The 15,526-nt window shown below is 38.1% G+C and overlaps 1 protein-coding gene across 2 annotated transcripts in view; it reads left to right on the plus strand.

Annotated features, from left to right (window-relative positions):
* Mcf2 (MCF.2 cell line derived transforming sequence) overlaps nucleotides 1-15,526 on the plus strand; it is a 140,725-nt gene that overhangs the window by 105,951 nt on the left and 19,248 nt on the right. For both annotated transcript variants that reach the window (XM_021153012.2, XM_021153014.3), the window contains 3 exons: nucleotides 6,603-6,695; nucleotides 8,122-8,247; nucleotides 13,752-13,973. In XM_021153012.2, coding sequence (XP_021008671.1) covers nucleotides 6,603-6,695; nucleotides 8,122-8,247; nucleotides 13,752-13,973 — 441 coding nt within the window. The remainder of the gene's footprint in view (nucleotides 1-6,602; nucleotides 6,696-8,121; nucleotides 8,248-13,751; nucleotides 13,974-15,526) is intronic.

The following is a 15,526-nucleotide window of genomic DNA, read 5'->3' on the forward strand; positions in this document are numbered from 1 at the left end:
TCAATTACATTTCCAATGCTATCCCAAAAGTCCCCCATAGCGCCCCCCACATCCCTACCCACCCATTCCCATTCTTTTGGCCCTGGCATTCCCCTATATTGGGGCATATAAAGTTTGCAAGTCCAATGGGCCTCTCTTTCCATTGATGGCCGACTAGGTCATCTTTCCATACATATGCAGCTAGAGACAAGAGCTCCGGGGTGCTGGTTAGTACATCATGTTGTTCCAACAATAGGGTTGCAGATCCCTTTAGCTCCTTGGGTACTTTCTCTAGCTTCTCCATTGGGAGCCCTGTGATACATCCAATAGCTGACTGTGAACATCCACTCCTGTGTTTGCTAGGCCCCGGCATCATCTCACAAGAGACAGCTATATTTGGGTCCTTTCAGCAAAATCTTGCTAGTGTATGCAATGTTGTCAGCATTTAGAAGCTGATTATGGGATGGATCCCTGGATACGGCAGTCTCTAAATGGTCCATCCTTTCATCACAGCTACGAACTTTGTCTCTGTAACTCCTTCCCTGCGTGTTTTGTTCCCAATTCTAAGAAGGTGCACAGTGTCCACACTTTGGTCTTCATTCTTCTTGAGTTTCATGCGTTTAGCAAATTGTATCTTATATCTTGGGTATCCTAAGTTTTGGGCTAATATCCACTTATCAGTGAATACATATTGTGTGAGTTCTTTTGTGATTGTGTTACTTCACTCAAGATGATGCCCTCCAGGTCCATCCATTTGGCTAGAAATTTCATAAATTCATTCTTTTTAATAGCTGAGTAGTACTCCAATGTGTAAATGTACCATAATCTCTGTATCCATTCCTCTGTTGAGGGACATCTGGGTTCTTTCCAGCTTCTGGCTATTATAAATAGGGCTGCTATGAACATAGTGGAGCATGTGTCCTTTTTACCGGTTGGGACATCTTCTGGATATATGCCCAGGAGAGGTATTGCTGGATCCTCCGGTAGTACTATGTCCAATTTTCTGAGGAACCGCCAGACTGATTTCCAGAGTGGTTGTACAAGCTTGCAATCCCACCAACAATGGAGGAGTGTTCCTCTTTCTCCACATACTCACCAGCATCTGCTGTCACCTGAATTTTTGATCTTAGCCATTCTGACTGGTGTGAGGTAGAATCTCAGGGTTGTTTTGATTTGCATTTCCCTGATGATTAAGGATGTTGAACATTTTTTCAGGTGCTTCTCTGCCATTTGGTATTCCTCAGGTGAGAATTATTTGTTCAGTTCAGAGCCCCATTTTTTAATGGGGTTATTTGACTTTCTGGAGTCCACCTTCTTGAGTTCTTTATATATATTGGATATTAGTCCCTTATCTGATTTAGGATAGGTGAAGATCCTTTCCCAATCTGTTGGTGGTTTTTTTGTCTTATTGATGGTGTCTTTAGCCTTGCAGAAGCTTTGCAGTTTCATGAGGTCCCACTTGTCAATTCTCGATCTTACAGCACAAGCCATTACTGTTCTATTCAGGAATTTTTCCCCTGTGCCCATATCTTCAAGGCTTTTCCCCACTTTCTCCTCTATAAGTTTCAGTGTCTCTGGTTTTATGTGTAGTTCCTTGATCCACTTAGACTTGACCTTAGTACAAGGAGATAGGAATGGATCGATTCGCATTCTTCTACATGTTAACAACCAGTTGTGCCAGCACCATTTGTTGAAAATGCTGTCTTTCTTCCACTGGATGTTTTTAGCTCCCTTGTCGAAGATCAAGTGACCATAGGTGTGTGGGTTCATTTCTGGGTCTTCAATTCTATTCCATTGGTCTATTTGTCTGTCACTATACCAATACCATGCAGTTTTTTTCACAATTGCTCTGTAGTAGAGCTTTAGGTCCGGCATGGTGATTCCACAAGAGGTTCTTTTATCCTTGAGAAGAGTTTTTGCTATCCTAGGGTTTTTGTTATTCCAGATGAATTTGCAGATTGCACTTTCTAATTCGTTGAAGAATTGATTTGGAATTTTGATGGGGATTGCATTGAATCTGTAGATTGCTTTTGGCAAGATAGCCATTTTTACAATGTTGATCCTGCCAATCCATGAACATGGGAGATCTTTCCATCTTCTGAGATCTTTTATAATTTCTTTCTTCAGAGACTTGAAATTTTTATTTTACAGATCTTTCACTTCCTTAGTTAGAGTCACGCCAAGATATTTTATATTATTTGTGACTATTGAGAAGGGTGTTGTTTCCCTAATTTCATTCTCAGCCTGTTTATTCTTTGTGTAGAGCAAGGCCATTGATTTGTTTGAGTTAATTTTATATCCAGCTACTTCACCGAAGCTGTTTATCAGGCTTAGAAGTTCTCTGGTGGAATTTTTAGGGTCACTTATATATACTATCATATCATCTGCAAAGAGTGATATTTTGACTTCATCTTTTCCAATTTGTATCCCTTTGATCTCCTTTTGTTGTCGAATTGCTCTGGGTAGGACTTCAAGTACAATGTTGAATAGGTATGGAGAAAGTGGACAGCCTTGTCTAGTCCCTGATTTTAGAGGGATTGCTTCAAGCTTCTCACCATTTACTTTGATGTTGGCTACTGGTTTGCTGTAGATTGCTTTTATCATGTTTAGGTATGGGCCTTGAATTCCTGATCTTTCCAAGACTTTTATCATGAATGGGTGTTGGATCTTGTCAAATGCTTTTTCCGCATCTAAGGAGATGACCATGTGGCTTTTGTCTTTGAGTTTGTTTATATACTGGATTACGTTGATGGATTTGCGTATATTGAACCATCCCTGCATCCCTGGGATGAAACCTACTTGGTCAGGGTGGATGATTGTTTTGATGTGTTCTTGGATTCGGTTAGCAAGAACTTTATTGAGGATTTTTGCATCAATATTCATAAGGGATATTGGTCTGAAGTTTTCTATCTTTGTTGGGTCTTTTTGTGGTTTAGGTATCAGAGTAATTGTGGATTCATAGAATGAGTTGGGTAGAGTACCTTCTGTTTCTAGTTTGTGGAATAGTTTGTGAAGAACTGGGATTAGATCTTCTTTGAAGGTCTGATAGAACTCTGCACTAAACCCATCTGGTCCTGGGCTTTTTTTAGTTGGGAGACTATTAATGTCTGCTTCTATTTCTTTGGGGGATATAGGGCTGTTTAGATCATTAACCTGATCTTGATTCAACTTTGGTACCTGGTATCTGTCTAGGAACTTCTCCATTTCATCCAGGTTCTCCAGTTTTGTTGAGTATAGCCTTTGGTAGAAGGATCTGATGGTGTTTTGGATGTCTTCAGGATCTGTTGTTATGTCTCCTTTTTCATTTCTGATTTTGTTAATTAGGATGCTTTCCCTGTGCCCTCTAGTGAGTCTGGCTAAGGGTTTATCTATCTTGTTGATTTTCTCAAAGAACCAGCTCCTTGATTGGTTGATTCTTTGAATAGTTTTTCTTGTTTCCACTTGGTTGATTTCGCCCCTGAGTTTGATTATTTCCTGCCGTCTACTCCTCTTGGGTGAATTTGCTTCCTTTTGTTCTAGTGCTTTTAGGTATGTTGTCAAGCTGCTAATGTGTGCTCTCTCTAGTTTCCTTTTGGAGGCACTCAGAGCTATGAGTTTTCCTCTTAGAAATGCTTTCATTGAGTCCCATAAGTTTGGGTATGTTGTGGCTTCATTTTCATTGAACTCTAGACAGTGGTTTTTCTAATACATATTCCTTAAGATGTATAAAAGATTCATGTCTGGGGTCTAATCAAATTGCTCTTGGCACTTAGCATTTCCACAGGTACATGTCTGTTTATTTTTTTATTAAAATTAAAAAAAATTGTATATGAGTGTTTTGCATACTCATACACACACGTATGTATGTATGTATGTATGTATGTATGTATGTATGTATGTATGCATTGTATTTCTTGCAGCCATAGATATGAATGGTTGTGAGTCACTATGTGGGTCTTGGGAACTTAACATCTGTAAGAACAGCAAGTCTCATTACCTCTGACCCATCTCTTCAGCTTTGGTATATGTCTTTTAAAAATAAATTACTCTTAAAATTAGCTTACAAAGTAATTCCATATGGAATTTTCATAAAGATTTTGTATGATTCCTGTGCCCCTTCTACATTTCTTAATTTAATATTTAATGATCATTATCTCAGAGAGATCTGCCTACCTCTGTCTCCAAACTGCTAGGATTAAAGGCATGTGCCACTGTACTCAGCTGATCATTAGTTTTTATTAATTAAATAACTAATTAACATCCCAAATGCTGCTGCTCCTCCATCACTGAGTTCCTCTCTTCATCCCCTTCTCCTCTGAGAGGGAAGGACTCTCCCTGAGTATTCCCCCATCCTGGCACATCAAGCCTCTGCCAGATTAGGTGCATTGTCTCCCTCTGAGATTAGACAGGGTAGCCATGAAGACTGAGCTGCCTATCTGTTGCACATGTGCCAGGGGCCTTGTTCCAGCCTGTATATGTTCTTTGGTTGGGGGCTCAGATTCTGAGGATTTCTAGGGGTCCAGGTTTGTTGACTCTGCTGGTCTTTCTGTGGAGTTTTCGTCTACTTCAGGGCCTTCAATCCTTACCCCAACTCTTTCATAAGTGTCCCCAACATCCATCTATAGTTTGGCTGTCGGTATCTGCTTCTGTTTCAGTCAGCTGCTGGGTGGAGCCTCTTAGAAGACAGTTATGCTATTCTCCAGTCTGCAAGCATAACAGAGTATCATTAATAATGTCAGGAACTGGTACTTGCGTGTGGGATGGGTTTCGAGTTGGATTGGTTATTAGTTGGCCTTTTCTTCAGTCTCTGCTCCATCATTGCATTTCTTTTAGATGGAACAAATTTTGGGTCGAGAGTTTTGTGGGTGGATTGGTGTTCCTATCCTTCCACTGGGGGTTCTGCTGGATACAGAAGGTTGTTTCTCCAGGTTCCATGTCCCCACTGTTAGGCATCTCAGCTAAGGTCTCTTACATTGACTTGTGGGAGCCTCACCTACCTTAGTCTCTGGGACTTCCTAGAGATTCTCCTCTCACTGCACCCCTGGGAGCTGCAGATTCTCCTGACCCTCTGGCACTCTCTGCTGTCTTTCCCCATACCTGATCCTGCCTCCACGTTCCTCTCTACTTACCCATTTTACCTAGTTCTCTCCCTCCCTCTGCCTCCTATGACAATGTTGTTTCCACTTCTAATTGTGATTTGAGCATCATTGCTTGTGGCTTCCTTCTTATTTAACTTCTTTGGGTCTTTGGGGATTATCATGTGTATTTTGTACTTTGAGGCTAATGTCTACCTATCAGTGAATACTTTTCATGTCTGTACTTGTGGGCATGGTTTACCTCACTCAGGATGATATTTTCTAGTTTTGTCCAATTGCCTGTAAAATTCATTATGTCTTTGTTTTTAATAGCTGAGTAGTACTCCATTGTGTAAATGTACCACATTTTCTGTATCCATTTTTCAGTTGAGGGACATTTGGGTTGTTTCCAGCATCTGGCTATTAGGAAGAAAGCCACTATGAACATAGTGGAGCACGTTTCCTTGGAGTATGGTGGAACAAGTTTTAGGTTTAGATAGAACTATTTTCAATTTTCTGAAAAACAAGCAGATTGAGTTCCAGAGTGGATGTCCAAGTTTTCAGTCCCATCACCAATAGAAGAGTGTTCTCCTTTCTCCACATCCTTGCCAGCATATACAATCACTTGAATTTTTGATCTTAGCCATTCTGATTGGTGTAAGGTGGAATGTCAGGGTCATTTATTTACATTTCTCTGATGACTAAGGATGTTGAATATTTCTTTAAGGGCTTTTCGGGTGTTTGAGATTCTTCTGTTGAGAATTAACTGTTTACTTTTGTGTCCCATTTTTTAATTTGGTTATTTTGTTTGTCAGATTTTAACTTCTTGAGTTCTTTATATATTTTGGATATTAGCCTTCAATTGGATGTAGGGTTAGTGAAGATCTTTTCCTATCTGTAGACTGCCGATTTATCCTATTGACAGTGTTCTTTGCCTTACAGAAACTTTGCAGTTTCATGAGGTCCCATTCATCAATTGTTGATAATAGAGCCTTAGCCACTCGTGTTCCATTTGGGAAATTGTCTCCTATTCCAATGCGTTGAAGGGTATTTCCGACTTTCTCTTCTATTAGGTTTAGTGTATCTGAATTTATGTTGAGGTCCTTGATCCTCCTGGACTTTAGTTTTGTTCAGGGTCATAAATATCAATCTATTTGTATTCTTCTACATGCAGAGATCCAGTTAGACCAGCATCATTTGTTTGAAGATACTTTTTTTTTTTCCATTGTATGGTTTTGGTTTATTTGTCGAAAATCAAGTGTCCATAGGTGTGTGGGTTTATTTCTGGATCTTCAATTCTATTCCATTGATTTACCTGTCTGTCACTGTACCAATACTATGCCATTTATTACTATTATTATCATTATTGCTCTATCTTATAGCTAGAGGTCAGATACGGTGATTCTTCCAGAGCTTCTTTTATGTTCAAGATAGTTTTGGCTATTCTGGGTTTTTTGTTTTTCCGTATGAAGTTAAGAATTGCTCTTTGAAGGTCTATAAAAATTGTGTTGAAATTTTGATGGGGATTGCACTAAATTTGTATATTTGACCATTATCTTTTAATGACAGGAATGTCAACGAAAATTGAAACATCGACTTGGTCTGGATTCCTATTTGCTCAAACCTGTTCAACGAATCACTAAGTATCAGTTGCTTTTAAAGGTAATTACATAAAGTGTTTGTGTGGCTTATTACTTAAAAAATATTTTATGAATATGTATGTTTTACCAGCATGTATGTGTAGCTTGTGTTTGCCTCATACCTATGGAGGTCAGAAGAGGACAGCAGCATTATAGCCTGTTTCTGAGTCACCATGTGGGTACAGAGATAGAACTCAGGTCCTCTACCAGAGCAGCCAGGGCTCTTAATCAATGAACTATCTCTCCAGCCCCTACTCGTTTATTTTGTTGTATTTATTTCTTTTTTGAATCAGATCTGGTAGTCATTTAAAAGGAAGTGGTTGACTAGGAAGCACTTGCAATACATTAAAGGAGAGCAATGGTCACATTTAACTGTATGATTTTGCAGTGTGCTCTCTCATGTTGTACAAATGACACCTGCAAGGTGATTAAGCCGTGAGTATATAGAGTATTAGCTCTGGATCATCCATATAAGTTCTGTACAAATTTAAGCATAACGTTTTGGTAAAGAATTTTTCATATTAGGGAGATCTAAATATATACTTACTTTTGATATTTTATTTCCTTTTGGTCTTTTCAATGTAAAATGTAAATGGCATTCCCTTGTTTCAATGGAAAAACATTAGCAGAATCTATATCGTGTGTAAATACAATATCACTTTTTAAAATGTGTTTCATGATACTATAGGCATTATGATTGACAAATTACTGTATTTAGAGGAGGTTAACTCGTTTAATTGCTACGAACACTAATCTCTGATGTCTCTTTGTAGCTGTTGGTTTTTAGCTCTAAAAACATTGAGTGCCCTGTTGTGGTAAATCTCCAACCCAAATATGCCCTGGCAATGAAAACACAATTCAATAAGAATATGTGCTGTGTGCCTAGATTGGGCAGATCTACCGCTACTCTACCATCTTTCACATCTTTGAGACCCCTTTGAACTTCGGTTTCTCCAGGCCATGTGCTTCTGCTCTACTTTTTTTCTTCCTCCTCCTCTGTGTCCTCTCCCTCTTTCATTTTCTCCTTCTCTTTCTTTCCACCTTCCACTCCACCTTCCCTTTTATCTGTCCAATCATCATCTCTCCTTTATTTTACAAATTAAGGTGGGAAGCAGGTTTAAAGGAAATCACCTGTGTGCTGACTCATTCCTTGTTCATAGCCCCTCACAGGAGAACAAAATTAACATTAAATATAATTAGCCCCAGGGCTATCTGCAACAATGCCCTTTGTTTTATGCTCTTTCCTCATTATTCTACTTCTTCCCCTATTTTGACATTGTTATTAAATATAATGTTAATGTGAAAGACAATATGAAAGAAATTACTCTACAAATGACAGAATCTTTGGATCACTGCTCAAAAGCATATTAGCTTTAAAGCATTCATTTTCCAGCAGTTATAAAAATATGTGACATAACATTAAGTTTAATTCTTGACTTCTAATTAAGGAGCTTTTAAAGTATAGCAAAGAAGGTGAAGGAACTACTAAATTAAAGGAGGCACTTGACTCAATGCTGGAGCTGCTGAAGTCAGTGAATGACTCCATGCATCAGACTGCCATCAATGGCTATGTTGTAAGTAAAGTTTAGAGATTGTTGGAATTTTTGGGGGTAAACTTGTCAAAATCTCTTCTTTTATCTACTGGATTTAATTGGGAAATACTACATAAGAGGCAAACAAATGAGGATAAAATATATGCATTATTATTGATAATGTTAAGTGGAGAATTGGCTCCGGATCAGCAGCCAAGAGGAATTTATGACATTTTCCTGGTCTGTAGTAGCCTGCCATCAAATCTGGAACTTGGGAAATTTGGCTTGAATATATGCTTATGTCAGCTAAGCAAATACACTGTCCCTGAATTGCTGCCTGCCCTAGTCTAGAATAGATATGGATAAAGGGGTCAAGTCTTTAAGGCTTGCCACTTTTCCCCAAATTGGTTCCATCCAATGGGAAACTCATGTACCAATCAAGAATGAGGAAGAGATACGAGCATTGCTCTGTACCTCATTTTTTAATTGGCTTATTTGGGTTGTTGGTATCCAACTTTTTCAGTTCTTTAAAATTTTTGGATATTAGCCCTCTATCAGATGTAGATTGGTGAAGATTTTGTCCTATTGACAGTGTCCTTTGCCTTACAGAAGCTTTGTAGTTTCATGAGGTCCCATTTATCAATTGTTGATATTAGAGCCTGAGTCATTGGTGTTTTGTTTGGGAAATTGTGTCCTGTACCTATGCGTTGGTGGGCATTTCCCACTTTCTCTTCTATGAGATATAGTGTATCCAGTTTTATTGAGGTCCTTGATCCCTTTGGACTTGACTTTTGTGCAGGGTGATAGGTATGGATCTATTTGCATTCTTCTACATGCAGACATTCAGTTAGATCAGCACTATGTGTTAAGGCTGCTCTCTTTTGTCTGTTGTATGGTTTTCCTTGTCAAAAATCAAGTGTCCATAAGTTTGTGGGTTTATTTCTGGGTCTTCAATTAGATTTCATTGATCAACCAGCTTATTCCTATACCAATACTATGTAATTTTTATTACTTTCTCTCTGTAGTACAGCTTGAGGTCTGGGTCAGTGATTCATCTTGAAGTTCTTTTATTGTTCAGGATTGTTTTTGCTGTGCTGGATTTTTTCTTGTTGTGCATGAAGTTGAGAATTGCTCTGTCTATGTCTGTAAAAAATTGTGTTGGAATTTACAAGGTTTGCATTTATTCTCTAGATTGCCTTTGGTAAGGTGACCATTTTCATTGTTAATTCTACCAATCCATGAGCATGGGAGATCTTTCCATTTTCTGACATTTTCCTCAGTTTCTTTCTTCAGGGAATTGAAATTCTTGTTATATAGGTCTTTTATTTGCTTAGTTAGAGTTACTTTGATGTCTTAATTTTTCAATTTGTCTCCCCTAGTTCTCTTTTAGTCATCTTGCTGATCTGGCTAGAACTTCAAGTACTGTATTGTATAAATTGGGACAGAGTGAACAGCCTTGTTTTGTCCCTGATTTTAGTGGAATTGCTTCAAGCTTCTCTTTATTTAGCTTGATGTTAGCTATTGGCTTGTTGTATATTGCTTTGATTATGTTTAGGTATGTGCCCTGTATATATGATTTTTCTAATACCTTTAACATGAAGGGGTGTTGGATTTTGTCAAAGGCTTTCTCAGCATCTAATGAGAAGATCATGTGATTTTTTTCTTTCAGTTTGTTTATATAGTGGCTGATGGGCTTTCATATGTCGAACCATCCCTGCATCCATGGGATGAATCCTACTTGATCAAGGTATATGTTGTTTCTGATGTGTTTTTGAATCAATGTTCATTAAGAGAAATCTGTCTGAAATTCTTTCTTTTTGAGTATGTATATGGTTTAGGTTTCATGGTGACTATGTCCTCATAGAATGAGTTTGGTAGTGTTCCTTCACTTTCTATTTTGTGGATTAGGGAGGAATACTGGTATTAGTTCATCTATGAACATCTGATAGGATTCTGCACCAAAACCATCTGGCCCTGGGGTTTATTTTTGTTGGGAGACTTTTGATGACTTCTATTTTCTTAGACATTATAGGGCTTTTAAAAATAGTTTACCTGATCTTGATTTATATTTGGAAGTGGTATCTGTCTAGAAAATCATCCATTTCATTAAGATTTTCCAATTTTGTTGAGTACAGGCTTTTGATGTATGACCTAATGATTCTTTTGATTTCTTCACTGTCTGTTGTTAGGTCTCCCTTTTCATTTCTGATTTTGTTCATTTGGATACTGTCTCTTTCTTTTGGTTTGTCTATCTTGTTTATTTTCTCAAAGAACCAGTTCTTGGTATTGATTCTTTGTATTGTGTTCTTTGTCCCTAACTGATTCTTTTCAGGCCTGATTTTGATTATTTCCTGGTTTTTACTCCTCTTCAAGGTGTTTTCTTTTTCTTTTCTTTTTTTTCTTCTAGAGCTTTGAGATGTACTTCTAAATTGTTGGCATGAGAACTTTCTAATTTTATTATGGAGGCACTTTGTGCTATGGATTTTCCTCTTAGCACTGCTTTCATTGTGTCCCATAAATTTGAATATGTTGTGCCTTCATTTAACATTGAATTCTTTTAAGTCTTTAATTTCTTTCTTTTTTTCTTCCCTGACTGAGAGAGTAGAGAGTAGAGAATTGTTCAATTTTCATGAGTGTGTAGGCTTTCTGGTATTTCTTTTGTTGTTGAAGTACAGCTTCAATCCATAGCCATACTCTAAGACACAAGGCATTATTTCAATTTTCTTCTATCTGTTGAGGCTTGTTTTGTGACCAATATATGGTCAGTTTTGGAGAAGGATCCACGAGATGCTGAGAAGAATGTATATTCTTTTGTGTTTATATGGGTGAAATATTGTTCAGAAGCCTGTTAGGTCCATTTGATTCATTGTGTCTTTTAGTTTCATTATTTCTCTGTTTAGTTTTTGTGTGGATGACCTGTCAGATGGTGAAAGTTGAGTGTTGAAGTCACCCACTATTAATGTGTGGGGTTTGATGTGCTTTTAAAATCTCTAGCAATGTTTCTTTTACAAATGTGGGTGCCCTTGTCTTTGGGAAATAGATGTTCAAAATTGAGATATCATTTGGTAGATTTTTTTCCCTTTGAGTATGAAGTATCCTTCCCTGTCTATTTTGATTTATTTTGGTTGAAATTCTATTTTACTAGATATTATTATGACAAGTCAGCTTGCTTCTTTGGAACATTTGCTTGGAAAACTGTTTTTTTTTTCCAGCCCATTTCTCTGAGGTAGTGTCTTTTTTTGTGGCTGAGATGTGTTTCTTGTATTCAGCAGAATGATGGATCTGATTTTTCCATCCATTCTGTTAGTGTCTATCTTTTTATTGGGGAATTGAGATCATTGATGTTGAGAGATATTAATGACCAGTGATTGTGAATTCCTTTTATTTTGATGTTGTTGTTGTTGTTGTTGTTGTTGTTGGTGGTGGTGGTGGTGGTGTGTGTGTGTGTGTTTGTGCGCGCGCGCGTGAGCGCACACTTCCCTTGTCTTTGCTAGTATGGAGTTACTTATTTCTTGGATGAGGTTATCTTCCTTGGGTTGAGTTTTCCTTCTAGTTCTTTCTGTAGGGCTTGATTTGTAGATAGATATTGTTTGAATGTCTTGATATATCTTGTTTTCTCCATCTTTGGTGAATGAGATTTTTGCTGGGTGTAGTAGTCCAGTTTGGCATCTATTGTTTTTTTAGAGGTTACAAGATATCTGTTTAGGTCCTTCTAGCTCAAAGTCTCTGCTGAGAAGTTGGGTGTATAGGTCTGCCTTTGTTGGTTACCTGCCCTGTTTTCCTTGCTACTTTTTACTCGTCACTTTTAATATTCTTTCCTTGTTCTGTACAATTTATGTTTTAATTATTATGTAGGAGGATGATTTTCTTGTCTATTCTGATTGGTGTTCTATCAGTTTCTTGTATCTTTATGGACATCTCCTTTAGTTTGGAAATATTTTCTTCTATGATTTTGTTGAAAATATTTCCTGGGCCTTAGAGTTGGGACTCTTCACCTTCTTCTATTCCTCTTATTCTTATGTTAGGGCTTTCCATGGTATCCCAGATTTTCTGGATGTGTTGCATCAGGAATTTTTTGGATTTAACATTTTCTTAGACTAATATATCAATTTCTTCTGTTGCATCTTCTATGCTTGAGATTGTCTCTCTCTTCCATCTCCTCTTTCTGTTGGTGATGCTTGCATCTGGTGTTCCTATTCTCTTCCCTAGGTTTTCCATCTCCAGGATTCTCTCAGTTTGTGTTTTCTTTATTACGTCTTGTTCCACTTTTAAGTCTTGCAGTTTTATTTACTTAACCTGCTTAATTGTATTTTCCTATATTTTTAAAATGGATTTATTTGTTTCCTCTTTAAAAGCCTCTACCTGTTTGATTGTATTTTTCTGTATTTCTTTTAGGATTTATTTGTTTCCTCTTCAGAGGCCTCTATCATCTGTATAAGATTGGATTTAAGGTCATTTTCTTGTGCTTAGGTTGTGTCAGGATATCCAAGATTTTCTGTGGTAGGGTAGGTATGCTCGGAAAGTATCATAGTGCCCTGATTTTAGTTGATTGTGTTCTTTTAATGACCTTTAACCATCTGGATGGCTTTGTTCCCTGGATATTCCTTTTATAGTTTGTATTGGGATGGGGGTAACATTGATGGTCCTGGTACGGCAGGCCTCTGATGGGTATCCTTTGGCTGTATGGTTCTGGATCATCAGGTCTGTATGATTCAGAGTCTGGAGGTCATTATGGTTACATAGCTGCAAGGTCTGTATGGTTCAGGATCCACAGGTTGTATGGTTTAGGATCCACAGGTTTGATGAAGTGTGCTGAGACAATAGCAGGAGAATGGAGGGCCTCAGGGGATAGCAGACTGCTCAGGGCAGCCTGGGATGCCCCAGAGGAGTGAGGAAGCAGGGAACGTAGGTGGGAGAAGGGAAGCTAGCCTGTATGGTCCAGGATCTCCAGGTCTGATGAAGGTGGGTGGAGAGGTGAGGGGAGAATTGAGGTCTCTTGGCATCGAAGACTACTCAAGGTACATGGGCATGCCCCTGAGGACTTAGTGAGGAGGGCGCCTGCTTGTGTTTTTTAGGAGAGACAGAAAGCTTGTGAATCTAGATGGAGGGAATGTAGGGAGGATCCATGAGGAGTTTGGAGAGTGGTAACTATAACCAGAATGTACTGTATGAAATTTAAAAAAAAAATCTTCTTTTTAACTAAAAAAAGGGGGGGGGGTGAGCAGTAGGTTATACCCATAACATTTTTGCTACTATTATATCAACTTGGATATGCTGCCATTCTGATCATTATTATAGGTCACATGGTTCACAGCTGGTTAGTGCCAATAGACTATCCCCATAGAAGTCTGCATAGGACCTTCTAGGACCATGAGTGTTAGCTTAGAAGGAGTAGTAAAGTCTTAATGTGATGAGTTTTTAAAAAATAAAGCATACAAAATGTGCTTCAGAATATTAATATGTCAAGATGTTGATGTTTGACAAATGAATATGGCTCTCTCTGTCTTCTACAAATTGGCTTTGATTATTTTTTTTTTTTATTCTAGGGAAATATAAATGAGCTGGGCAAGATGGTTCTTCAAGGTTCCTTCAGTGTTTGGCTAGGACACCGGAAAGGTGCTACAAAAATGAAGGATTTTGCACGGTTCAAACCCATGCAGAGACACCTTTTCTTGTATGAAAAAGCTGTTATGTTTTGTAAGAGGCGTTTTGAATCTGGAGAAGGTGCTAATAGATACCCATCATACAGTTTTAAGCACTGCCTAAAAGTAAGAAAGCTCACGTTGTATAACACAATATTGTTTTGTATGTACTTTTTTTTCTTATATGAATAGGCTCTATACTTTAGCTGCACATCTTCTGTTTAAGAGAATTAAAAGAAAAACAGCGCATGCGTGTTCATGTGTGGGAACAGGCACATGTGCCCTATAGTGCTACACTGGAGTTCATAAGACACCTCAGGTCTTGGTTCTCAACCTTCTATTTTGTTTGAAGTAAGGTGTTCTATTGTTTACTGCTTTGTACACTAGTCTTGCTTGGCCCAAGAGCTTCTAGGGATTCTCCTGTCTCTACCTCCCTTCTTGCTGAGGGAACACTAGAATTATGAGCATGTACTAGCATACTTAATTTACATGGGTTTTGAGAGTCTGAAATTAGGAAAAGGGATTGGGCCCAGGTGGTGAGTGTTAATTCATCTTCCCTATCAATGTAGTCTCAGACATTTCCAAGGTACTCTCCGGTGAACTGGGTCACCTATGAGCTCATCTAATGGTATTGGATAAAATTCTCAGTCTTTTTATCATGAAGCTGTTGTTATAAGAGAAACAAAGACTAAAGTGTTTCTCTCTTCTCACTGCAGGTTACAAATGAGTTTTTGTGCTTAGCATGTTCCTACTTTACTTTCTTTGTCCTACCTGTGCTCTATCGCCCCATGCTTTCTGGGTATCCAAAGCTACCTACAGCTGGCGCTTTCTCAAAATACATTCTGGGCTATTCGTTAAATTGTTTTATTCTCTCTAGAATGCAAACTACCATTGTGCCCTGACATTAGTCTTGTGTTAAAATCAGGACACTGTTTTTTGTAAAAGTCACTAGCAACTGGGGAGCACTTCTGCTTCAAATAAGGCTATACATTCACAATTTGTTCATAGAATAATTGGAAGATAGAGAACTTCTCCCTTTAGTTCTTCAGTCACTATCATTTTACTCCTTTTTCCTTGTTGTTGTTTTCCATGAATGGTTTCTTCCATAGTTGGCTTTCCCAGTATAGTTGATAAAATTTTATCTGTGCTTTTCCTGATGGGCCTGTCATGGGGGGCAGGAGGGAAGGATTTAGTGTAAGGATCCCACCTTATAAAAAGGCCCTGCTCTTAATTTTCTTCATATTGGTCAGCTGCCTCTAGCTATACCTAGCAAAATTCCTACCCGGGGTTATCCCATTGTCTGTTCTATTCAATTCTGAATCCACAGTAGCTCCATGTATTCTTTAAAACTCCAACCATCTCAATTACATGTACAGTTACTCTTTTAATATAGTCCACCTCTAAGTCTACATATATCTGTTATTTATGACTGCAATAAACATCAACTGAGTGCCAAAGCAATCAAATCTGAGAGGTTTTAGATCTTACCATCTACATATGTGCTTCTTTAAAAGTTATTTTCATCTTACTAGGCATGTTTGACATAAACCAATTTGATGCACATTCTGTTTGTGGGGTGACCTAGTGGCTACTTTATGCAGAATTTCTTGTTTGTATTGATTTTCTGTTTTATTTTAAATTTTATACATCGATAGACATGCCAGTGGAGTGTTTCTGAA

The sequence above is a fragment of the Mus caroli genome, unplaced genomic scaffold (assembly GCF_978045245.1).
Source record: "Mus caroli unplaced genomic scaffold, Mus_caroli_1 scaffold_5, whole genome shotgun sequence".
In the NCBI taxonomy this organism is placed as follows: Eukaryota; Metazoa; Chordata; class Mammalia; order Rodentia; family Muridae; genus Mus; species Mus caroli.